Source organism: Natrix helvetica (assembly GCF_964273705.1).
Source record: "Natrix helvetica genome assembly, chromosome: 1".
Lineage (NCBI taxonomy): Eukaryota > Metazoa > Chordata > Lepidosauria > Squamata > Natricidae > Natrix > Natrix helvetica.
The window spans coordinates 375,917,134-375,941,014 of NC_138548.1; the positions used below are offsets into that span (position 1 = coordinate 375,917,134).

General features: G+C 44.4%; 2 protein-coding genes and 2 long non-coding RNA genes across 20 annotated transcripts in view; all 4 read left to right on the top strand.

The window, feature by feature from the left end:
- Positions 1-23,881, top strand: part of LOC309383779 (major histocompatibility complex class I-related gene protein-like) — a 342,086-nt gene that overhangs the window by 118,404 nt on the left and 199,801 nt on the right. For 5 of the 10 annotated variants that reach the window (XM_081936667.1, XM_081936666.1, XM_081936664.1 and 2 more), the window contains exons 4-6: positions 3,450-3,731; positions 6,523-6,615; positions 8,341-8,373. The exons of 1 other annotated variant lie outside the window; for it this stretch is intronic. In XM_081936667.1, the coding sequence (XP_081792793.1) occupies positions 3,450-3,731; positions 6,523-6,615; positions 8,341-8,373 (408 nt within the window). The remainder of the gene's footprint in view (positions 1-3,449; positions 3,732-6,522; positions 6,616-8,340; positions 8,374-23,881) is intronic. 4 more of the 10 variants (XM_081936655.1, XM_081936661.1, XM_081936660.1 and 1 more) reach the window with 2 other exon arrangements.
- The window catches only part of LOC309383798 (class I histocompatibility antigen, F10 alpha chain-like), a 219,786-nt gene that overhangs the window by 36,837 nt on the left and 159,068 nt on the right, over positions 1-23,881 (top strand). The gene's annotated exons all lie outside the window — the stretch shown is intronic.
- LOC309383826 lies at positions 18,459-21,567 on the top strand. The gene is made up of 3 exons (XR_014173928.1): positions 18,459-19,613; positions 19,999-20,031; positions 21,534-21,567. It is a non-coding gene; the product is annotated as an uncharacterized lncRNA (long non-coding RNA).
- LOC309383816 lies at positions 21,592-23,491 on the top strand. Its single transcript, XR_014173917.1, has 2 exons — positions 21,592-22,127; positions 22,277-23,491. It is a non-coding gene; the product is annotated as an uncharacterized lncRNA (long non-coding RNA).

Consider the following 23,881-nt stretch of genomic DNA (forward strand, 5'->3'; position numbering starts at 1 on the left):
CCCGTATGGGTGGATTTCTTGGACACGTTCAGGCCCTTTGGGTCCCTGGACTGTAGACTGGCTTCCCCGTGGGTGGGTGGGTGGGGGGAATCCACCTCTTCTCCTTCCAGCACCTCTCCATGACATGGGAAGCCCTGTTTGCCAGGCAGACATTAAATGGACTAGGAAATGTAGCCTCTGCCTGGTGGGTGTCTGGGTCGATCAGGCAGCAAAAGCACTTAAGGGTGTCCTGTTCCCAGCCCACAATGAGGCAATGGGGCCACTTGGGGTTCTTCAGTGAATCCGCCATTAGCCCAAACAGAGGCTAGTGTAAGGCAGTCTTAATTTCTTTTAAGTGACTCTCCTTCCCTCCGCATCCCACAGGGGGCGCTTTCCCTTCCTTGCGCCTCATGGTGCACCTCCCACCTTCACCACTAGGTGGCATCTACCATCAAGAAGACATTGTCAGTGATTTCAAAATGTGATGGAGACAGATGATGAAAACATAAGGGACATCATGACAAACATTTTGGCTGACTACATCCAGAAAGAGAAGCAACAGATGGGGTGGGAAATAGACCTGGTTTATAGAGTGAACTCAGCTTACGCTAGAACACACAACGTTCCCAGGGAGGTACACATTAAATTCCTTAGAAAAAGCACAAGAGATGAAATTCTGAGCGCACAAAGGGGGCAAGCCCTGACATACAAAGATAAGGAGATAACCATCCTGAAACAGATCCCCAAGAAAGTGAGGGGAAAAAGAAAAAGCTATTCGCAATTAGCGAATAAATTATACCAGAAGGGGGTGTGGTTTAGATGGTTGAGGCCTGAAGGTATGCTAATATTCTGGGAGGACACAAGAGTTAGAATTAATACACCCATAGAGGCGCAGGCCTTTATGGAAAAAAATAAAGTACTCCTAGATAAATCAGATGATCCTACAACAGACATGCAGGACACAGGAGGGGCCGGAGCTCTGCGGGCAGGGCGAGAAGGGGCAATACCAAGAAAACTCAGATCACAAAAATGAGTAAGAAAATCCACCTGACATAAACTGATCGAAATTATTAACTGAATTTATATGCTGACTATATGTTATTACTTAATAATGAATTATGTGCAAATGTATACTATGAGTATGGAGGGGGGGCGCACTTACCACACACTGCAGTTGCCAAAATTTGTAACTTTTCCCCTACCTTTTCCCTTTGTAAAATACTAAAAAAACCATTAAACTTTGTTTAAAAAAAAAAAAAGAAGACATTGTCAGTGCCTCCACTTAAATAAAAATAGACAAGATGGAGGGGGGGAACCTCTTAAACCTCAAATAGCTTCCTTAACTCTGACTGCCCCAGAAAACAACCGCCTCCCCACCTTCAGGAACACCCCCTCACCCCATAGGACTTCCTGAGCACATTGTGATATTTCAGCTTGCCTCCAGAAGTTGTGAATGCCCCAACACTGGAAGTCATTAAGAAGATGTTGGACAGCCATTTGTCTGAAACGGTATAGGGTTTCCTGCCTAGGCAGGGGGTTGGACTAGAAGACCTCCAAGGTCCCTTCCAACTCTGCTATTGTATTGTATTGTATTGTAATTCTCCCATTTTTTTCTTCCACTGACGAGCTATCCCTCCTCCACTGCCCCCCTTCTCCTCTGGGCTCCTGGATCTCTCCAGGATAAGTTTGGTCAAGGTCAGGATCCATCGGGGAATTCCTCCCCCACCCAACAATGGCCAATAATTCTTCCCTGCTCTAATGCCCTCCCTTCCATTGGCATCATCTCTTTCTGCCTCCATTTGAAAATCATGTTGGAAGAAATACAATACAATAGCAGAGTTGGAAGGGACTGTTGAAAGAAATGTCCTTCTGGGTTCAGCTCCAAGTGGGGAAAAAGACACTGGAGACATGGAGGCTGCTTGGAAAGATGGTTTTAATGGTGGACAGGACCACATGGTTTGAGGTCTGGGGGGAAAAGATGATGACATGCTTCAATGTTGGGTGGAGAAGAAGAAAGAGAAAGAAAGGCTGAAAGTTCCTGGCTGTATACTCTCTGGTCGGCCCCATCTCTCTGTTTCCTGTTCCTGTGTAAGGAGTGTATTCTGATTGGTTGTCAGACTCCCACGGGGCCGCCAAGTTTGACTTTCCAGATGCCATAGGGTGAGTTTCTGTAGAAGGCTAACACTATCATGCCTTAATCCCATCACCCTGGAGCTGAAGGGGGAGACCTTTGTTGTGTAGAATAGACTGGCTTGGGCATCCTTAATCGGCCATTAAGGAAAGTGGGGGCTATTAAGAGTGAGTCTGTTTCCTCCCCCAAAACATGTTCCTCCATTTTTTTATCCAGGGAAACATAATATTCGGCCTTTTCAATATTTCCTCGGATATTTCATTTTTCTAGGAGAGGGCTGGGTGCTAACTTCCTCCAGTTAGAATATCTTTTTTGAAATTATCCAGTCAGACTCTTAAAGCCCCTAGCTGCTTGCTTGAATTCGGACTCTCTTTCTCTTAAAATTATAGCTGTGCCCCTTGGAAAGAGGGCTGGAACTGCCTCAGATTGAGGGGATCAGAAGGGGAGCCAAAAAGTACGGAGAAAACTCTGTGGTGGTGCTGGCGTCAGGAAAGTGTAGCACCCAGCCCTCTCTTAGAAGAATTAAATAGTTTGGGAAACATTTTTTAAAAGGCAGAATATTATATTTCCCTAAAGGAGAAACATGCGCTTGGAAAGCAGCCCCCACCTTTCTTAATAGCCCCAGCAGGACTGGGCCAGCCTATCTACAAGACAAAAGGCCTTCAGCAATAGAAACGGCATTGCATCAGCCCAAGTTTCGGCCGAGCTTGACTCAGAAAACCTACCAAGTTAGCTATGACTATGACCCCTGCATAGCCCCAGGGGAGCCTGAGAGCAACCAATAGAATGCATGCCCTTGCCAAAGGAATAGGAAGCTCAAGGGCAAGGCCTAACAGAGGGGATACGTAACACTCTCTCTCCACGCCGTATGTTCAGCTGCCCAGGATCTCAAACCCATATGGTCAATAATCCATCTTTCCAATAAGCCTCCATGTTTCCAGTGTCTTTCTCCCTTCTTGGAACTGAACCCACATGGACATTTCTTCCAACAAAAGGGACCTTAAAAGACCATCTCCACTATCCCTCCCCTGAAGGGAGCAGCCCAAGATCACTCATAGTTCAAAGCGGCCAGAGAGGAATTTCCTTGGAGTCTCAATTTGCTGCCGGAGGTTTTGCTGGCTGAGTCCCTGGGAAGGACTCAAAATCAAGAGTCCTTCTGGTTGAGCATCTTCCAGTCTGGAGCATTTCTTGAAACCCTTGGAGATGCTGCAGGTGTGGAGTGGCAAATTCCTACCTTAAAATTAAGTAGTGGGAGACTTTTCTGCCCCTCCAAGTTTCCCATCCACCTTCCAGGCTCTGGAGGAGCTCAGAGTTAATTCTGGGGGTGCCATTTCTGCAGAGCCCCCAAAGGTGACGGTGAGCAGCCGGACGGAGGTGGAGGATGGGATGGAGACGCACGTCTGCCGCCTGGATGGCTTCTACCCCAGGGAGATCGATGCCTCCTGGAGGAAGGACGGGGAGGACTGGCTGGAGGACACCTTTCATGGGTCTGTGGCCCCCAACGCGGATGGGACCTACCACTACTGGCTCAGCATCCGGATCGACCCCAAAGAGAGGGACCACTATCGGTGCCACGTGGAGCACGACGGCCTGCAGGAGCCTCTGGACTTGGAGCTGAAGGGTGAGAGGCTGCAGGGAGGGGAAGGCTGGGCTGTATTTCTGGCTGGAAAATTGTGGGAAAGTGTCAGCCATCCCAATTAGGACATTCAGTAAAGAAGAATAGAATACTTTATTGTCACATTGAATGTACACTAATCAGCATACATTAATGTCAAAGTTTGTTGCAGCGATCAAATCCAGAAAGCACACACAGGTAACTGATGCAGCAGAATTCATTAACTTCTCTTTATATATATAATAACACATGAGACATATAAACCAGAGGTGGTATTCAGCAGGTTCTGGCCAGTTCTGGAGAACCAGTAGGGGAAATTTTGAGTAGTTCAAACAACTGGTAAATACCACCACTGACTGGCCCCACCCCCATCTATTCTCTGCCTCCTGAATCCCAGCTGATTGGGAGGAAATGCAGATTTTACAGTATCCTTCCCCCTCCATGCCCACCGAGCCACGCCACACCCACCAAGTCACGCCTAGAGAACCCGTAGTAAAAAAAATTGAATCCCACCACTGATATATAAAAATACCGACAGTGGTTCTTCCAATGTGGTAGAGGGGATTGGTTTCAGTTCCAGGAGCAGACCAGTTTCAGAGCTTTTGCACAGACTCCGAGCTACAGAGCTACGCCCAGACTCCTAGCTGTCTCCAGCAAATACTTCTTCAGTTTCCAAACAGTCCCCATTGGCTGACCTTGTTACTGAGCCCTATTCCAGTTCATGAATACATCTACTCTGACAATTAATACGAAATCACGTTGCATACAGCTCCTAAATGTCTGTTTAGGAGATTTCCAGATGTGAGCATACTTGATCTTTAAACCTTTGGTTTCTCCTGGGTTTGAGGTTAGTGGACCTGCAGGGACCAGTCCGTAGAATGGGCTTCAGGGGATTTAAGGGAAGCAACAGAATTCCATCACAAGAGTTGGCCGATCCTGATGAAATACCTTCAGAAACTACCTCAGACTCTCTGCCTCCAGTGGAGGAGCAGGCAGTTATGCAGAGCACCACAAACAGATTGGATTTTGTTTAAAATTCCTAAAGTAGAAGAATCAGGAGGAGTCTGGTGGCCCCTTTTGTAAATGCCAGATTTTGGCTAAAACTGATGAGCTGCAAACATGAAATGCGCACAGAGTGACTGGCTGGACGCCTCAGAAGACAGGAAAGTTTTGGCCATCGGCTTTCCTTCGGCAAAGAAGGAAACTCCACCTTGTGATGCTGCTCTAAGGAAGAAAACAACACGCTATTTTATGACCAGGATTCGATGGGAATTCCTGAGACTCAGGATTAAGAAAAAGGAAAATAACCCTCTGTCAGAGAACTCTGCATATGCTCCAGTCATCCTCATCATTAAAGGATTTTATTTTATTTTATTTTATTTATTTTATTTTGTTATTTATATTTTTATTATTTTTATTATATTTTTTATTTTATTTTGTTATTTATATTTTTTATTTTATGTTATTTATTTATATTAACATTATTATTATTATTTTATTTTATTATTTTGTTATGTATATTTTGTTATGTATATTTTTTATTATTTTTATTTTATTATTTTTTATTATTTTATTTTGTTATTTATATTTTTTATTTTATGTTATTTATTTATATTTTCATTATTTTATTATTTTCTTTTATTATTTTCTCTTGTTATTTATATTTTTTATTATTTTTATTTTATTATATTTTATTATGTTATTTATATTTTTTATTTTATTTTATTTATTTATATTTTCATTATTTTTTATTTTATTTTCTTTTATTATTTTGTTATTTATATTTATATTTTATTTATTTATTTATTTATATTTTCATTATTTCATTATTTTCTTTTATTATTTTCTTTTATTATTTTCTTTTATTATTTTGTTATTTATATTATTTTATTATTTTTATTTTATTTTGTTTTGTTATTTATATTTTTTATTTTATGTTTTTTATTTATTTATATTTTCATTTTTTATTATTTTCTTTTTTAATATTTTTTATTTTATGTTATTTATTTATTCATATTTTCATTATTTTATTATTTTATTTTATTCCTGCCTTTATTATCTCTTCAAATAACTCAAGGCAGCAAAAATGTCCAACACACCTTCCTCCTTCTGTTTTCCTCACAACAACAACAGCCCTGCAATGTGGGATCGGTCTGAGCTGAGCTCGCCCAGCAGGCTTTCATGGCTAAGGCGGGCCTTGAACTGACATGATCAATCTTGACTGGAAACTCCATTTCCAAAAGAAGGAAGCTATTGGAGGATACAATACAATAATACAATACAGTAGTAGAGTTGGAAGGGACCTTGGAGGTCTTCTAGTCCAACCCCCTGCCTAGGATGTTCAGTGCCAACCACCCATAGATTGTTCTGGCTGAATTGTGACGCTTTAATCCAATAAAAATAAGATGATGCACAGAACTGCCCAATTCCATACCAATCATGACACTTTGAGGAAGCCTATTAAGAAAAAGGACAAATTGTTTTTCTGGTTTCAGGAAGATTCATTATATTGCTTTATTGCTGAAGTTTTAATTTCTGTAAACTGCTGAAAGTCACAAGATTACAAACTGCTGCTTTTGAGCTGTGCAGCCAAAGAGGAACATTCACGAGCTGGGCTGTTTTGAGAGGAAGAAAGGCATCTTCAGGCTACCTTTAGAGAGGAACATGGAGACGAACCCTTAAGACATTTTAGGAAACTCCCAGTCTGTCCTTTGGCTGCTTTAGGTCTCTTCCCCCAATTGGTATGGGGGAGAGTTTGGGGTTCCCCTTCAATTATCTGCTCTTTCTTCCAATTCAGAACCAAAATCCAACCTGGGGCTCATCATCGGCTGCTTTGTTGTGGCTGCTCTTGTCCTGGCGTGTGTGATTGCTGGAATTGTGGTATTCCTCAGTAAGTATCCTTTTTGGGGGGGAAGGTGATGGAAGGAAGATGGGCAGATTCCCCCCAAGTCTCTCCCTTTGGGGAGCTTCTTCTGGGCTTCCTTCTGTCCTGTTTTTCCAGCCCTCTTGGGCAGCGACGTGCAGTCAGGGGAGGCCCAGCCTCACCACTGTCATCATGAAAAGAAAAAAAAAATGTAAAAGGAAAAAAAGCTCCCCCGGAGCTTCGCATAATCCCTGACCTCCGGCCCTTCCGACGCGCCCTAAAAAGTTGGCTTTTCCAGCAAGCCGGCCTGGCCTGTTAATTTTAACTTATTTTAAATGTATTGTCTTTTAAATTCGGGGTTGTTTTTTTTTGGATATATATTTATTTTTTTTTTTAACTTTTGGGATGGGTGTTTTTTAATGTTGTACGCCGCCCTGAGTCCTTTTGGAGAAGGGTGGCATATAAACCCAAATAAAGCAAACAAAACAAACAAAGCAAAAAGGCGAGAGCTGAGGTCAGGCTGAGCTAGTTGCTGCCTCACCGTGGATGACTCTGCTTAACTGTTTAAATAAGCCTCTTAAAAAGCGCCCTCTACTAGGAGGCAGGAGAACTGCATGCCTCATCTAGTCTGACTTTAGGCGTTTTATGATCACTTGAGCAGAGTTAAGCAAGGGTTAAAAGCCTAAAAATTCCTGACTTGGGTGAGGCATGCAGTTCTCCTGCCTCATAGTAGAGGGCGCTCGTTTGGGCGGGGCTTCTTCAGAGGACCTGAGGCAAGAGCAGAGTTGAAATCCTCTCTAAAACAGCTGGAAAAGGTACGTGTGGGTCGGAGGGAGGGGGAGGAATTCAAACTTCATCCTCCTGGTGCGGGGCTTTGGGCAAAGGCTGGAGGGAAGGACCCTGGCTCGCTTGTGCTCTCCCTGGGGTGTAGTTTGATTGCAGGCAGAGCCACGTTGCCTTTTCAAACCTGTAATCAGTGAAGCTGGGCTGGATCCTTCCGGGGCTGGGGGAAAGTGTGTGTGCTCCAGTATGGCTCTTTGACTGGCTTCCTGCCTCTCCTGTGGTCTCCTCGCTGGTCTCTTCCCTCCAATCCTTGTGTGTGTGTGTGTGTGTGTTTGAGAGAGAGGGAGAGAGGGAGGAAGGAGGGGAAGGGAGAAGAAAAAGAAAAAGAAGGAAATATCTTTCGCAAAGGAGAAAAACAAATGCTGTCGCTTTAAATCGGAACTGAGCATGCCTGGCTGTGGAATTCTGGGAGTTGAAGTCCACAAGTCTAAAAAAATTTGAAACCCACCACTGTGTCAGTGCCTCACAAGCCATAAACCTCACCGCATGTCACTGCTCTTTGGGAACATCTGGGATCTCAGCCTCTTGCTGGGACTCCAGTCTCTATTCAGCTGAGTCTGAGATTCGGGCAGTCCTGTCTTCTTCTGAGTTGGGAAGAGACATCCCAGTTCCTTTGTCCCTTTCAAAGGCTTTGGTCACAGAGCAGCAGAGAAGGATTTCCATGGAAACCTCCCTCCCCTCCCAGCTGCTGCTGCTGCTTCCCCCAATTCCCCTCCATCCATCTCAGAAGCAGCAGGTCTCTCTTGGGGCAAATCAGGAGATAGATTTGTATTTTGAAGATCTTTCTAGCTTAACTGATGGGACAAAGGGTCTGAGAAATACCTCCTGGGTTTTTTCCTCCTACGGAGGGAGAGTTTGGATGATCTCTGGTGGATTCTATTGAGCTTTCACTGATTTTTATTCTTGCAGAGAGACATCAAGATGACTACAAAGCAGCACCAAGTGAGTGATTTGCCCTCTTTACATGTAGTCTCCAACTTAGAGCAGGGACCAGAGGCACCATTAGTTGAGGGTTGTGTGTGTGTGTGTGTGTTTAAACACAAAAGAATCTCATGAAGCTTCAGAGTTGTGCTATCTTCCTCTTCCTCCTAAAGACAGGAAGATGGGCCAGATTTTCATCACAGCCAGGTTATTCTTGGGAGTGGAGACCCCCAAGGAGGAACTTCTGGTGTGAGAAAACCTCAAGAAGATGAGAAGACCCGGCTGGGTGGAAGATCTAACATGGTCAAGAACCTCTGTAAAAGTAGTAATCAAAAGGAGGCATTTTGAGAGAAAAGGACCTTTGGGTCTCCTCTTGGTCTCCCATCATAAGGCTCTCTAAGTGGGAACTGGTTGGAGAAACAAATTTTGGAAGCCAACTGCATCCTCACATCAGCTCTGCCCTCTGGCTGAAGAACTGCTAAACCATTGCTCTATAAATTTTAAGAATTCTTTCGATGTCTTTTAGCCAAAGCAGTTCGGTTCAAACTCTCTCCATATATTTGTCTGTCTTTAGTTGTGTGGGAGAGTGAAAGGGAGGGAGGGAGGCAGCTGGAGTCAGAAAGAGTTGAGCTTCTCCGTCTATAAGCCGAGAGAGGGACTTTCTCACCCTCTTTTTCTTTCCTTCTCTTCCAGCAAGTGACAAAGGATCCAGCAGCAGTTCAGGTAAGTCAGAGGGAGCAGCTGCTGCATGAGCCATTCTGTCCCTTTGCAAGACTTTGGGGGGGGATGAGGGGATGAAAAGAGGGAGGCCTCCACTTTTTAAACGCCTCAGTAATTCATCCTCCCTGGGTTCTTCTGAGTCCGGTTCTGGTGGAATAATAAGAATAATTGCACCCACTTAGTGGTGAGGGCACCAGACGAGACCGTGAGTTCTAGTCCCACCTTAGGCATGAATGTCACAGAATCCACTTTCTATGCACTGGTTGATTCTGCAGAGGAGAAGAGAAAACTCTCCCTGTTGGATTCAGGCAGGGGAGGCAGCCCAGAGTCTGCATGGCGGAGCCTTGGACCCCTTTGGAGGAAAGAGCCTCCCATTCTTTGAAGGGAAATGGGGAAACCACAATTGATGCCATGATCCGCAGTGGTTAGAGACTCCTCTGGTGGCATAGCTGAGACCTGGCTGAATGTGGAAGCGGGGGAGGGAGGTGTCCCACTTTCAAAGATATTCCCAGCCTGGTTTAGGGTTTGGCAGCAGCCAGGAGCCCAAGACAGGGGAAGTGGGGTGCAGTGGTCATCTGAGAATTTCTTTTGGCACTCAGGGGCCTTTGCTCCCCAGGTTTCTGGCTGTGACTCCCCATTTCTGAAACTGGTCTCACGGGACCAGTTGGGATTGTTGCTACTGTACCAGCCTCCCTGCTGAATGGCCAGCTCCCTACCTGAATGCTGGAGACCATCTCAGGGTTGGCACGGAGTTCCCCAGGATTCTGGTACTCGGGGACTTCAATCTGCCATCCCTGGGCTTGGCCTTAGGAACGAGCCAGGAGTTCATGGGCCACCAGGATGTCAATGGGCCTCTCCCAGATCACCTTGGATCCAATTCAAGGCAATGGTCAATAAACACCGGATATGATTTTCTTGTTTGAACAATAGCAATGTGATCTGGTGGGGGGAATCTGGTTTTTAATTTATTGTTTTAAGTATTTTACATAGCATTTTATTGAATTTTACTGCAAGCTGCCTAAAGCCACATTGGCAAGATGGGTGACATAGAATCTTAAAGGTAGGTAGGTAGGTAGGTAGGTAGGTAGGTAGGTAGGTAGGTAGATAGATAGATAGATAGATAGATAGATAGATAGATAGATAGATAGATAGATAGATAGATGATAGATGGATGGATGGATGGATGGACGGATGGACGGACGGACAGACAGACATTAGATAGAGAGAGAGATAGGTAGAGAAAGAGGTAGATAAATGAGAGAGAGAAATAGATAGGTAGAGAGAGATGATATAGAGGGGGATATATATATATGTGTGTGTGTGTGTGTGTGTGTGTGTTTGTGTGTGTATAGCGAGAGAGAAAGTGAGGTACATATTTTATACATGCATACACACAAACACACATGTGTATATATGTATGTGTGTATGTAGACAGAGAGGGGGAGAGAGGTGACAGCTTGATCTTCTTTGAGAGATTCATGAAGCAGAGAGGTTGAATGATGAAGAGAGAGAAAGAACCAGGATGAGGCAGAGACTCACTCTGTGTCTTTCTGTCCAACACAGGAAGCAACGAGTCCATTTAGCAGCCCCCTCTCAGGTGAGTTTCCCCCTGTGGAGGCTGCATGGGGGGGGGGAGAGGGATGAAGGGAGGGGAGGGCTATGAGGTCCAAGGAGCAACTGATGGTGAAGATACTTTGGGGAATCCCTCTTCCTCCCCTATTCACAAGCACTGCAAGGTAAGAAATTTGGGGGAAGAGGCGGGGCGGGCTGGGGGTGTCTGCCTACCCCCAAACTCTTATCCATCGAAACCGGATTGTGGCCATTGTAAGGATCTGACTGTCTTGGATCAGGAGTCTCAGAGATCTGCAAAGAGGAGATCTGAATGTTCCCACTGAAAAGGGGAAAGAGGGGCAGACAAGGGGGCTTCTTGAGGATCCTGCCAGTCGTGGATGGAGAGGAGGCTTCTCTCCTCTCCTTGATCCCATTTGGGAATCCCTCCCTCCAGATGCTGAAGGGAAGACCTGGACACTCTGTAGGCCATGAAGCCATTGGGTTTGTGTATCAGGGGGGACAATGATATTTGTTATATAACTTTGCAGCGTTACTACAATCCCAGCATAGGAAAAGAGAAGAGAAGATGGGATCGGTCTTCTTCTGAATTAGGCTGGAACCCTCAGGAGGATCCCTTCAGGCCTTTCCGACATACTGGAAACAGGATATATTTTGGGTCTTTCATCATTGCTTTTATCTTGTATCAGTAACCTTTTTTATTATGATTGAGGAACAGAGAAGAAAAGAAAATAGTATGTGTTTATAACTGTGGAATCAAAAGGATTCAAATTGGTACCCTGTTTCCCTGAAAATAAGACCTAACCGGAAAATAAGACCTAGTATGATTTTTCAGGATGCTCGTAATATAAGCCCTACCCCCAAAATAAGCACCAGTTAAGATTGTCAGCTAGATGAATGCATTTAGTACCTTATTTCCCTGAAAATGAGACCTAACCGGAAAATAAGACCTAGTATGATTTTTCAGGATGCTCGTAATATAAGCCCTACCCCCAAAATAAGCACCAGTTAAGATTGTCAGCTAGATGGATGCATTTAGTACCTTATTTCCCTGAAAATGAGACCTAACCGGAAAATAAGACCTAGTATGATTTTTCAGGATGCTCATAATATAAGCCCTACCCCCAAAATAAGCACCAGTTAAGATTGTCAGCTAGATGGATGCATTTAGTACCGTATTTCCCTGAAAATGAGACCTAACCAGAAAATAAGCCCTGATGCATCTTTTGGAGCAAAAATTAATATACGACCAAGTCTTATTTTCAGGGAAACATGAGAGATATTATTTTATTTTTCATTTATTTGCATCCTGCTGAAGGTATGAAAGTTATCCAACATACCTTCCTCCTTCTATTTTTCCCACAACGACAACTCTGTGAAGTGAGCTGCCGAAGGTTACCCAGCTGGCTTTCATGGCTCAGATGGGACTTGAACTCACAGTCCCTTTCTAGCCTGGTGCCCTAACCACTAGACCAAACTGCCTTGAATAGCTTGTTGAACATACCTTGTTATGTCTGATGACCTTTAATGGGCTTGTGCTGATTATCAGGTTTTAGAGAAAGGCCCATAACAAATGGGATGAGGAATGGGATGAAGAGTTGCTGGTTTTACTTTAAGGGAGATTCTCCATCGTATTTGCTTAAACTGAAAGGAGAGTGTTTTTTTCTGTCTCTACCTTTTCTTTGTATTATTGCTTAATAGATAGGATGTATCAGTGGTGGAAGGCTCTTACCGTTGCTACTGGTACGCTGCTCAAGGAGTTGCACGTCCTGTTCGTACACGCACGTTGCATACACATGCGCAATCCTCCGCTCCTGTAATACTCAGCTGCTTGTTGGGGCTCACACAAGCACCTCACACTGTGCGTGTATGCACAATTGGCCAGTTGCTTTAAAAACAGGCATAGAATGCGGGTGGGCAGGCGGGTGGGCCAAACGAGCCACCGTACCGATACGCTGTCAGCTGCTCCCAGCTACTACCGGTACGGCCGTACCAGACCGGACCAGGAGGAACCCACCACTGGTATGTATAATGTGTAATAGAATATTCAACAAAATTATTTCTTTTTAAAAAGAAGCGTGCCAAGATTTATGCCATTAAAGTAGTTAAAAGTATTTGTATGTTTTTTTAAAAAGTTAAGTATTGCATTAGTTTGACCATATCATCCAAAGTTTGACCAATAAACGCTGGATTTTTCCAGATCATCATTTGTGGATTTTCATGCTTTAGAAAAATGGAACCTGAGAGAGATTGCACAGCCAGGCTGGCTACCTTGCGAACAATTGTATATATTGTAAAATTTCCAAAATTGTTTCCGGTAAATAAATGCTTTTGTTTTCTTCTCATCATGTGAGTTGCTGTCTGTTTTGGGAGGTTGAAGAAAGGAGGGATTTTCCCCTCCTTGTTTATCAAAGACCCCAATTTCACTTTGAGTGGTAAGAAGAGGAGGAACCAAGGCAAAACCTGAAAGGAACAAGAACAGATGTGGCTCCCGTGTGCTCCTTTGGGGAGGAGGCAGCCATTTTGTTCCTTTGTCCAGATGTTTCTCTAGCATCACCAGCTGATCTTCTGTAAAATGTTGGCTTAGTTTGACTTCACCTCCCATCATCCCCAGCTACTGAACCTATTTGGCCTGTGCTGGCTGTAAATAAAGCAACTCCTCTGAAAGCAATGAATTTGAAAATCCAGGAACAAGAAGCTTCTTTTCGGGGAAGTTGGGTGAGGTTTTTGTTTTTGTTGTTTAAAAAAGTTTCAACATCCTTTTGATGGTTTTGGAGCTGTAGGGGAAGGAGTGGCAGAATCCCTGGGAGGAGTTAAAAGAGAAATCAGCCTAGAATCCCCACATAGCCACAAACAAAGTAAGCCCAACCCTCCTTCAGTTCCATTGACTTTTATATACCTTCTGGGATGTAAAGGCAGACAGGTTGGTTAAGCAATTCCATGATAAGTATCCAGATAATCCAAAGGGTGGGGGTGGGGAAAGGTGGTTAGGTGTATGATTTTAACCCCCTGTGTTACTCTCGTTACAAGATACACTTTTCTGCTGGCTGTCACACATGGAAGCCATCTTTACATTTGGGCCTTCAGGCCTGCCAAAATTTCTACTGTGGGAAAATGGGAGAGGGGATTATATGGAGTATGGGTGAGATATAGTCAAAATAGCATTCCTTTCCCAGAGAGTCAAGGACATCTTGTCCTGCAGCTGTGATGGTGTGACTGGGAGGCATCTCCCGTTTTGTATGGTGCCTGATTGGACCATGTGATGGACATGGGGATGCTGGGCAGGGACTTGAACTTTCTTTTGGGTGGGGAAAACCTGGAAACTTTCAGATCTGGGTTTTCCCAGATGTGCCAATATGACATCTCTAATAAAATGGAACTTTGAGGAAACTCAAGCCTCGGAGTTTTCTTTCGTTGGGGGTGTTACTTGGAACCCTGACATGCAATCTATGACAGGTCAGTTAGGTTGCCAATAGATGTATACAATTATAAATTTTGGACCTCTCTTGCAAGGGGGAAAGCTATGATTGTTGCAATAGTTTTCTCAGTGTTCAACTGCGGAGTGGGGGAGGGGGGCATAATACGTGTTTCTCTCTCTCTCCCCCCCCCCCCAAAGTTTTTGTTTAGTTTTGTTGTGTCTCTGTTTATCTTTTTCTTTTGGATTTTAATTTTTTGAATAAAATAAAATAGTTAATTCTAAGAAAAATGGATCAGGAGAACCACAGTTTGGCCTGGCTGCTTCTCCACTATCCATTGCACACATACTTGTAAGAATAGCAAAATTGTTTGCTGAAAACAAATGATTTTTATTTCTTCCCATCTGAGTTTCTGCTGTTATTGGAAGTTGGAAAAAACAAGGATTTTCCCCTCTGTTGTTCAGAGACTCCAATTTCACTCTGAGTGGGAGGAAGGGGAGGAATCAAAAGAAGAACTGGAGGGGCTTCTGTGTGCTCCTTGGAGAGGAGGCAGCCATTTTGCCCCTGTGTCCAGAGGGCCATTTGGTCTTGGCTTGGTGGTGGTGGCAACAGAGGCTGCTTTTCCCTCAAATCCACCTTTGCCTCAGGCTGTTGGCCAAACAGCTGATCTCTGAGCCTCATCCACTCTTCAGGAGACAGGAGTTCAATGTCCTGCCAGAGCCATCCTGGTCCCCTTGCAGAAGGGCAGCTTCTCCTGCTTCCGGGAGATCCTCTCTGGGCTCTTCTGTTCCATCTGATATGGTGACACAAGAGTGGGGAGAGTCTTGATTTATGGGAAAGATGTTCCCCATATTAAAGAATGTCCTCAATGTTCGATCACAATTGAGCCCAAAATTTATGTTGCTAAGTGAGAAGTTTAATTTAAGTCAGTTTTGCCCCCTTTATGACCATTCCTGCCACAGTGGTTAAATGAATCACTGCAATTGCTAAGTAAATAACATTGTTGTTAAGTGAATCTGGCTTCCCCATTGATTTTGCTTGTCAGAAGGTTGCAAAAGGGAACCACACATGACCATGAGATGAGATTCTGCAACCGACATAAATATGAGTCAGTCTTCAAGAATGTAAATTATATGAGCATGAGGCTGAAACGGTCATGTATGAAAAATAGTCATGTGTCTTTTTTTCAGTGCTGCTGTAACATTGAAAGGTTATTAAATAAAATGTTGTAAGTCGAGGACTACCTGTATAGCGGATGATTATTGGGGAAGGAGAGTTAAAAAAAGAAAGAGGGGTCTTTCATTCCAATTCCTTTTGGGCTTCCCAGATGCCCTTAAGAGCTACCATTTTTGAGGGCCCTAAAAAGTGGACATTTAAAGCAGGTATGTCCAACCTGTAAGACGAGTCACATTCAGCCTTGGGCAGCTAATAATGTAGCCTCACAAATCTTTTACGTTTATAATAAATAAAGTAAAATAGAAGTGTATACTTACTATATTATTTAATTTACTAGCTGAATACCCTTGGTCCACTACGAAAATATGTGATCGGGCTTAATAAATTGATACTTACAGCTTGAAAATTAATGAGTAGTTACCATCAACCTCTCCTCTCCCCTTCTCTCCCACAGGCTTGCCCCACAGAAGCCTCCCCTATGCTAGCCAATTTTCTCCCTCAGCTTTACTCCACGGAAACCTCCCTTATCTATGGAAACCTCCCTTATTCTCTCCCTCAGGCTTGCCCCACAGAAGTCCCACCTATCCCATCTCCTTCTCTCCCTCAGGTTTGCCCCACAGAAGCCTCCCCCTATGCTATCCCATTTTCTCCCTCAGCTTTGCTGCATGGAAACCTCCCTTATCACCTTCTCTCCCTCAGGCTTGCCCCACAGAAGCCCCACCTATTTTATCATCCCACCTATCCTATCCCCTTCTCTCCTTCAGGTTTGCCCCACAGAAGCCCCACCTATTTTATCACCTTCTCTCCCCTAGATTTGCCCCACAGAAGCCTCCCCTATGCTATCCCATTTTCTCCCTCAGGTTTGCCCCACAGAAGCCCCACCTATCCTATCCCCTTCTCTCCCTCAGGTTTGCCCCACAGAAGTCCCACATATCCTATCCCCTTCTCTCCCTCAGGTTTGCCCCACAGAAGCCTCCCCTATGCTATCCCATTTTCTCCCTCATCTTTGCTCCACAGAAACCTCCCTTACCACCTTCTCTCCCTCAGGCTTGCCCCACGGACATCCCACCTATTTTATCAGCTTCACTCCCTCAGGCTCCTCTCCAAACTCTCAGCCAGCAGGCCGGATGAGTCATGCACTGGCCACGCCCAGATTTTCAGGTGGGGAGGGGGAGTATAACCTCTAACTCCTTTGCATCAAAGCGTGTTAATAATAATAATAATAATAATAATAATAATAATAATAATAATAATAATAATAATATAAAAATAAAAATAAAAATAAAAATAAAAATATAATATAATATAATATAATATAATATAATATAATATAATATAATATAATATAATATAATATAATATAATATATAATATATGAAATATTAATGCTTTGCTGGTCATTTCAAAAAATCCTTTACCGAGCACTTAGATGCCAAAAGGAACATAAGGTGCCAAATTTCAAATTTGTAGGCTTTACGCTTCTGGAGATTTTGTGATTCCTGCATGAGTGTTTTCGCATTTATATGCGTATACAGATATGCAGTCCAAGACAATTCCTTTTCACTCAATGCTGCCCAGGGAGCCAAAAGATTGGAGACAGCTGCTTTAAAGCTTTTGGTGAGAATTCAATCAATATTTGAGCACCACCTTCTGAATTTAAAACTTTTAATTCAGATTTTAGAGATGTATTTATTTATTAGACTCCTCTGACTGGCCAGCTGTGTCTTGAAAATGCCACAAGAGCCTTTGAGCGTTTTTATCCAAAGCAACGATCACTTGGAGTTTCTGACCAGGAACATAGAATCGTAGGGCTGGGAGGGACTTGAGAGGTCTTCCAGTCCAACCTCCGGCTTAAGGCAGGAGAGCTTTTACCACCATCCTGGTCAAAAGGTTCTCCAGTCTATTTCTGAAAACCTCCAGTGATGGAGCAGCCTCAACTCCAGGAGGCAAACTATTCCACTGAGTAAAAGTTCTCACTGTTGGGAGCTTTCTCCTTACTTGTAGCTTGGATCTCTCTTTAACAAGCTTCCACCCATTTTTATTTTTTCCTGCTCTCTGGGGCTTTGGAGAAGAAGCTGATCCCCTCTTCTTTGGGGCAGCCCCCCCCCCCAACTACTGGAAGGCAGTTACCATTTCTCCCCCCCCCCTTCTTCTCAGGGAGAGGCTAGAAATCCCTCCCTCCCTCTGTCTATTCACCATATAAGGTTTGGCCTCCAGGTCCTTTATGATCTTTTGTTGCTCTTCTCTGCACACTTTCTAGGGTCTCAGCGTCTTTTCTGTATGGTGGTCATTGAAGTCCCCAAGTACCAGAATCCTGGACCACCTCATGCCAAGCCCGAAATGATCTCCAGCACTCAAGCAGAGAGGTGGCCATGCATCAGCGAGGCTGGTACAGTAGCAACAAGCCCAACTGATCTCTTGAGCCCAGATTCAGAAACAGGGAGTCATGACCAGAAACATGGGGAGCAAGGCCCCTAAACGCCAAAAGAGAACTCAGAGGATCATTGCCAGCCCATCTCCCCTGCCCTGGGGTCTCGGCTGGTGCCAAACCCTCAAACCAGCTGGGCACATCTCTCAGAGGGTACCCTCCCTTCCAGATTCAGCCAGGTCTCAACTTTCCATGCAGAAGAGTCTCTAACCACTGGGGGTCACGGCATTGTGGTGGTTTTCCTATTTCCCACCAAGGAACGAAGGGCTCTTTCCTCCAAAGGGGACCAGACTCCACCATGCAGACTGTGGGCTGCCTTCCCTCTCTGAATGAAAGTGCCTGAAAATCCAACAGGGAGAGATTCCCTCCTCCTCTGAAGGAACAAACCATTGCAAGGAAAGCCTCTTATGGCTGCTTGAGGTAACAAGCCAATTACATTTCTCTAACATTTAAAGTAACAGTAACATTTGTAATCATAGCTTATATACATTGCCCAGCCAAGCCTAGGGCTACATCCCTAACAGGCCAGACAGAAGTTGCACAATATTTTATGATACGATACATGAATTCCTGACGCTCTTCATAAAAGAAAAGGAAAAGAAGGACTGGAGGTGACATGATACGTTCCAGTATCTCAGGGGCTGCCACAAAGAAGAGGGAGCCAAGCTATTCTCCAAAGCACTTGAGGGCAGGAGAAGAAGCAATGGGTGGAAACTAAACAAGGAGAGAAGCAACTTAGAACTGAGGAGAAACTTTCTGACAGTTAGAACAATTAATCAGTGGAACAGAAGTTGCCTCCAGAAGTTGTGGGTTCTCCATCACCGGAAGCATTTAAGAAGAGACTGGAGAGCCACTTGTCTGGAATGGTATAGGGCAGTGGTGGGTTCCGGATCCCAATGCAACTAGTACTGTGCAATGGGGCCTGGCATCCACCAAATGAACGCATGCACACGCATGTAGCACGTGCATGCATCCTTATCTCCTGCGACGCTCTGCGAAGTATCTGCAACGCTCCATCTGCTTGGCTTAAATACAGGTAAGGAGGGTGGGCGGGTGGACCCTCTGGAGCACCGTACCGGAACGGTACCCGTTGCTCCCGGCAGGCCCCACTACGCCTGTACCGTTGCATACCGCCTGCAAACCACCACTGGTATGGGGCCTCCGGCTTGAGCAGGGGGTTGGACTAGACGACCTCCAAGGTCCCTTCTAACTCTGTAATTCCGTTATTCTATTTCTGCCATTTGTGGGACCATCCAGAAGTTGGATATCACCATATTCCATTTTTCACGCTGAAGTTCTGGAAGCACAAATTATAATTTTATGCTATTTCTGGACTGGCCAAAGAAAATGAAAGTGTGTACTTGAAAAAAAGGCTGGTGATATGAACTCTTTCGCTTCAAATAATAAAATGCAAACACTCAAACTGAAGAAAAAAAAGCATACAGAGCTGCCCAATTCCATTCAGAGTCATAACTTATTGGAGCAGCCTATAAAAAGAACAAAAATGTTTTTGTTTAACAATTTTTGTTTACATTATTGTGTTGGTGACGTTTTTGTTTTGGAAGCTGCTATGAGTCACAAGGTGGCAAAGGGCTGTTTTTGAGTGCAAAAGCCAAAGTTGAATCCAGTTGCCTTCATGCTGGGCTGGAGTGAGAAGAAGGCAGCGTCATGAGGAAACGTCCTCTAACAACGGTTATCAAGGCCTCTTCATGTTACCTTTAGAGGGACACAAAAATGATCACATGGAGTTTTTAATTTGTGGTATTTCCAGCTTTCACTTCTTTAGGTCTCTTCCCTGATTGGGAAGATTGTTTGAGGTTCTCCTTCAATGATCTGCTCTTTCTCCCAATTCAGAACAACCAATTCAAAATCCAACCTGGGTCTCATCATCGGCTGCCTTGTGGCTGCTCTTGTCCTGGCGTGTGTGATTGCTGGAATTGTGGTATTCTTCAGTAAGTATCTTTTTTGGGGAGGGGGGTTGATGGAAGGAAGATGGGGAGATTCCCCCCCAAGTCTCTCCCTTTGGGGAGCTTCTTCTGGGCTTCCTTCTGTCCTGTTTTCCCAGCCGTCTTGGGAAAGAGCATCACAGAAGGATTTCCATGGAAACCTCCCTCCCCTCCCAGTTGTTGCTGCTGCTTCCCCCAATTCCCCTCCGTCCATCTCAGAGGCAAGCAGGTCTCTCTCGGGGCAAATCAGGAGATAGATTTGTATTTTGAAGTTCTTTCTGTCTTTATTGATGGGACAAAATATCTCCTGGAGTTCTTCCTCCTATGGACGGAGAGTTTGGATGATCTCTGGTGGATTCTTTTGAGCTTTCACTGATTTTTGTCCTTGCAGAAAAACGTCAAGATAACTACAATGCAGTACCAAGTGAGTGAATTGCCCTCTATGTAATTTCCAACTTAGAACAGGCCTTACAGGATTGTGGGTATGTGTGTATGTGTGTGTCAGGGGTGGGTTGCTGCCGGTTTTACTACTGTTTCGCAACCCACACGCAACGCAGGTATGTGCTTTGCTTGCGTGTGCACCAGGCACGTGCTGTGCATGTGCGCTATTCAATGGAAATTGTTCTGCGTGCATGCGCAGTCACTAAAATCCATCATGGCGGCGACATCGGCGAGGGAACCAATTTGGGCCTGGGTCACTACTTGTTCTGTGACCCAGGCCTGAATTCTACTACCGGTTTGGCTGAACTGGGCCAAACCAGCAGCAACCCACATCTGGTGTGTGTATGTTTAAATGCAAAAGAAACTCCTGAAGCTGCAGAGTTGTGCTATTTCCTCCTAAGAGCTAAGCTGGGGAAGGAGGCCCCCTTTTCTTAACAGCCAGGCTGATGTTGGGAGTGAAGATCTAGGACAAGAAACCCTCAAGAGGATGAGAAGATCCACCTGGGTGAAAGATTTGCTCTGAGCGAGAAGCTGCTGTTTTTCAACTAGGAGGAACTTACAAAATTCACTTTCCTTGCAATGGTTTGTTCCTTCAGAGGAGGAGGGAATCTCTCCCTGTTGGATTTTCAGGCACTTTCATTCAGAGAGGGAAGGCAGCCCACAGTCTGCATGGTGGAGTCTGGCCCCCTTTGGAGGAAAGAGCCCTTCGTTCCTTGGTGGGAAATAGGAAAACCACCACAATGCCGTGACCCCCAGTGGTTAGAGACTCTTCTGCATGGAAAGTTGAGACCTGGCTGAATCTGGAAGGGGGGGTACCCTCTGAGAGATGTGCCCAGCTGGTTTGAGGGTTTGGCACCAGCCGAGACCCCAGGGCAGGGGAGATGGGCTGGCAATGATCCTCTGAGTTCTCTTTTGGCGTTTAGGGGCCTTGCTCCCCATGTTTCTGGTCATGACTCCCTGTTTCTGAATCTGGGCTCAAGAGATCAGTTGGGCTTGTTGCTACTGTACCAGCTTCGTTGATGCATGGCCACCTCTCTGCTTGAGTGCTGGAGACCATTTCGGGGTGGGCATGGGGTTGTCCAGGATTCTGGTACTTGGGGACTTCAATCTGCCACCCATGGGCTTGGCCTTGGAAGCGGCCACTATAGTGGCCATGGGCGTTTTCCAGATCATTATGGCCCCAGTTTGGGACAGTGGTCACACACCTGATACGATCTTGTTGTCGGAGCAATGGCAATGTGATCTGGTGGGGGAATCTACTTGATAATGTAATGCTCTAAATATTTTATATGGCATTTATTGAATTTTATTGCAAGCTTCCCGGAGTGACCTTGGAGAGGTGGATTTTGTATAAGTTGAATAATAAAATAAATAAACAGGCTGATCTCTTCTGAGAGATTCATGAAGCTGCAGAAGTTTAATGGTGAAGTGAGAGAGGACCAGGGCAAGACGGAGACTCACTCTGTGTCTGTCTCTCCAATGCAGGGAGGAACCAGGCCATTTAGCAGCCCCCTCTCAGGTGAGTGGATCCAACGGGGGCTGTATGGAGGGGCGGGGAGAGGAAGGAATGGAGGCTGAGGGCTTTGAAGTTCCAGGACCAACTGATGGTGGAGATATTTTGGGAAATCCCTCTTCTCTCTCCTATTCATCTCAAGCACTGCAAGGGAAGGAATTTGGGGGAGATTCAGAGGGGCCCTGGAAAGGGGGGGTCTGCCTGTGCCTAAACCCTTATCCTGTGGCCCCTCTCAGGATCAGGAGGCTCAGAGACTTGCAAAGAGGATATTTGAGTATCCCCAGGGCAAAGGACACTCAGCAGATCCCACTTTTGCGGCTGCTGCTTCTGCTCCTTCCCTTTGCTGATCTTTGTTGATCCCTCAGCCTGGACAGTGTGATTCCTGGGTTTAGTAGATTAAAAATAAAAATTGTATTCTGCCGAAGGAACATGTCCAACACACCTTCTTCCTCCTATTTTCCCCACAACGACCCTGTGAGGTGACCTGGCTGAGAGAGAGAGTGACTGTCCCAAAGTCACCCAACTGGCTTTCATGGCTAAGGCGGGACTTGAACTCACAGTCAGAGGTTGGCTTCAAAGATTTTAGCAAGGGGTTTTCTGCCCGGTTGCTGGGTGGACGATCATGCACGCGCGGAGAAGAGAGGGAGCTGGATGCCCACAATTCTTGGTAAGAAGTGATCAGGTGGACTAATCTCTTGCCATTTTTTTCCTTCAGCTGCTCGACTTTCTTAAGCACACCTGGGTATTAATTGCATTTCTTGAACCTTTTACAATCGCTTGATTCATGACGTTGACTTTTGACCTTTTTTATAATGTCTAAATTGCCTTTTACAACTTTTTTTCTCCTGTCCCATTGTTTGCCATTAAATTCATATTTTTTTAAAAAAAATCATAAGTTGCAATGGATTTTACATTTAAATTTACACAGTATTATACTATATACCTCGCTCTTTCTAGCTTTTTTTCTCTTTTTTTAAAAAAGGAGCCTCAGTATTAATTTTTTATGGGAAAATTTCCCTTTCTTTAACCCTGGGGGGAACAAACTCTTTCCCTGCAGAAGCTGCTGCTTATCTGCTTCTCTTGTCCACGAAGAGAGAACAAAAAGGGTTTTTCACGTCTTTGAAAGGAGATTACATTATTTTTGGGAGATAAAAAGAACGCTCAGGTTTTACTTGGAAATATAAACAAATTTTTTTTAATGGGTCAAGAACGGTTCTGGAAAATCAAGATGACATCCAAAAGCAGGAAATAACAGTCGCGCCTAATTTGCAAATTGAGGAATTGGATTTGTGGCTGTCATATGCAAAGAAGAAAATATTTGGTTTGTCAGAAAAGATGGAAAAGGATACAAATAGAAGAAACTCCGAGATTCTTCAAGCTGGATGTTGCAGAGATATTTACAGCAGAGACTCTTGAACTTTGGAAATGAGATGCAATTGTTGGTAAAGTTCCTAATTAAAATCCTAAGGAAAGGTTTTACTACAGTATGAAGAACCAAAGAAGAAGAGCATTTGACCTGGATTCAGAGATTAACATCGGAGTGATTTGTGTTAAATAAGGAACCGTGGAGTCTTTCTCTGAATAAATTATAATAAGAGACTGTTAATAGTTGCTTTGAATGTTAACTTTGCTGTTTTTCAACCTATTAACAATTTTTTTCCTTTCACATATGTAATGTATGATAGGTCAATGAGGTTGGAAGTAGATGTACAGGATTATACATTTTAGACCTTTTGCAAGGCGGGAAGCTATTATTGTTGCCATAGGTTTCTTAGTGTTCAACTAGGAATGGCATAACTAATTTTTTTAATTATTATTTTTTCAATATTTTTGTTTAGTTTTGTTCTCTCTCTGTTCAATTATTTTGAATACTCTTTTGAATCAAATAAAACGATTTTATTCACAAATAAAATGGAACAGGAGGCCCACAGTTTGGCCTGGCTCCTTTCCCTGTAACCATTGTGTACATATTGTAAGAATTCGAAAATAGTTTGTGGAAAACAAGTGATTTTGCTTTCTTCTTACCTGACAGTTTCTGCCTGTTATTGGAAGTTGGGAATAGCAAGGAATTTACCCTCCTTGTTGCTCAGAGGCCCCAATTTCACTCTGATAAGAAGGGATCAAGGCAAAATCTGGAAGGAGGAAGAACTGGGGGGGTTTCCTGTGTGCTCCTTCGGGGAGGAGGCAGCCATTTTGCTCCTATGTCCTGATGTTCCTCCAGCCTCACCAGTTGATCTTGTGCAAAAGGGCTACTTGGTCTTGGCTTGGTGGTGGCAGCAACAGAGGCTGCCTCTCCCTCAGATCCTCCTTTGCCTCAGTC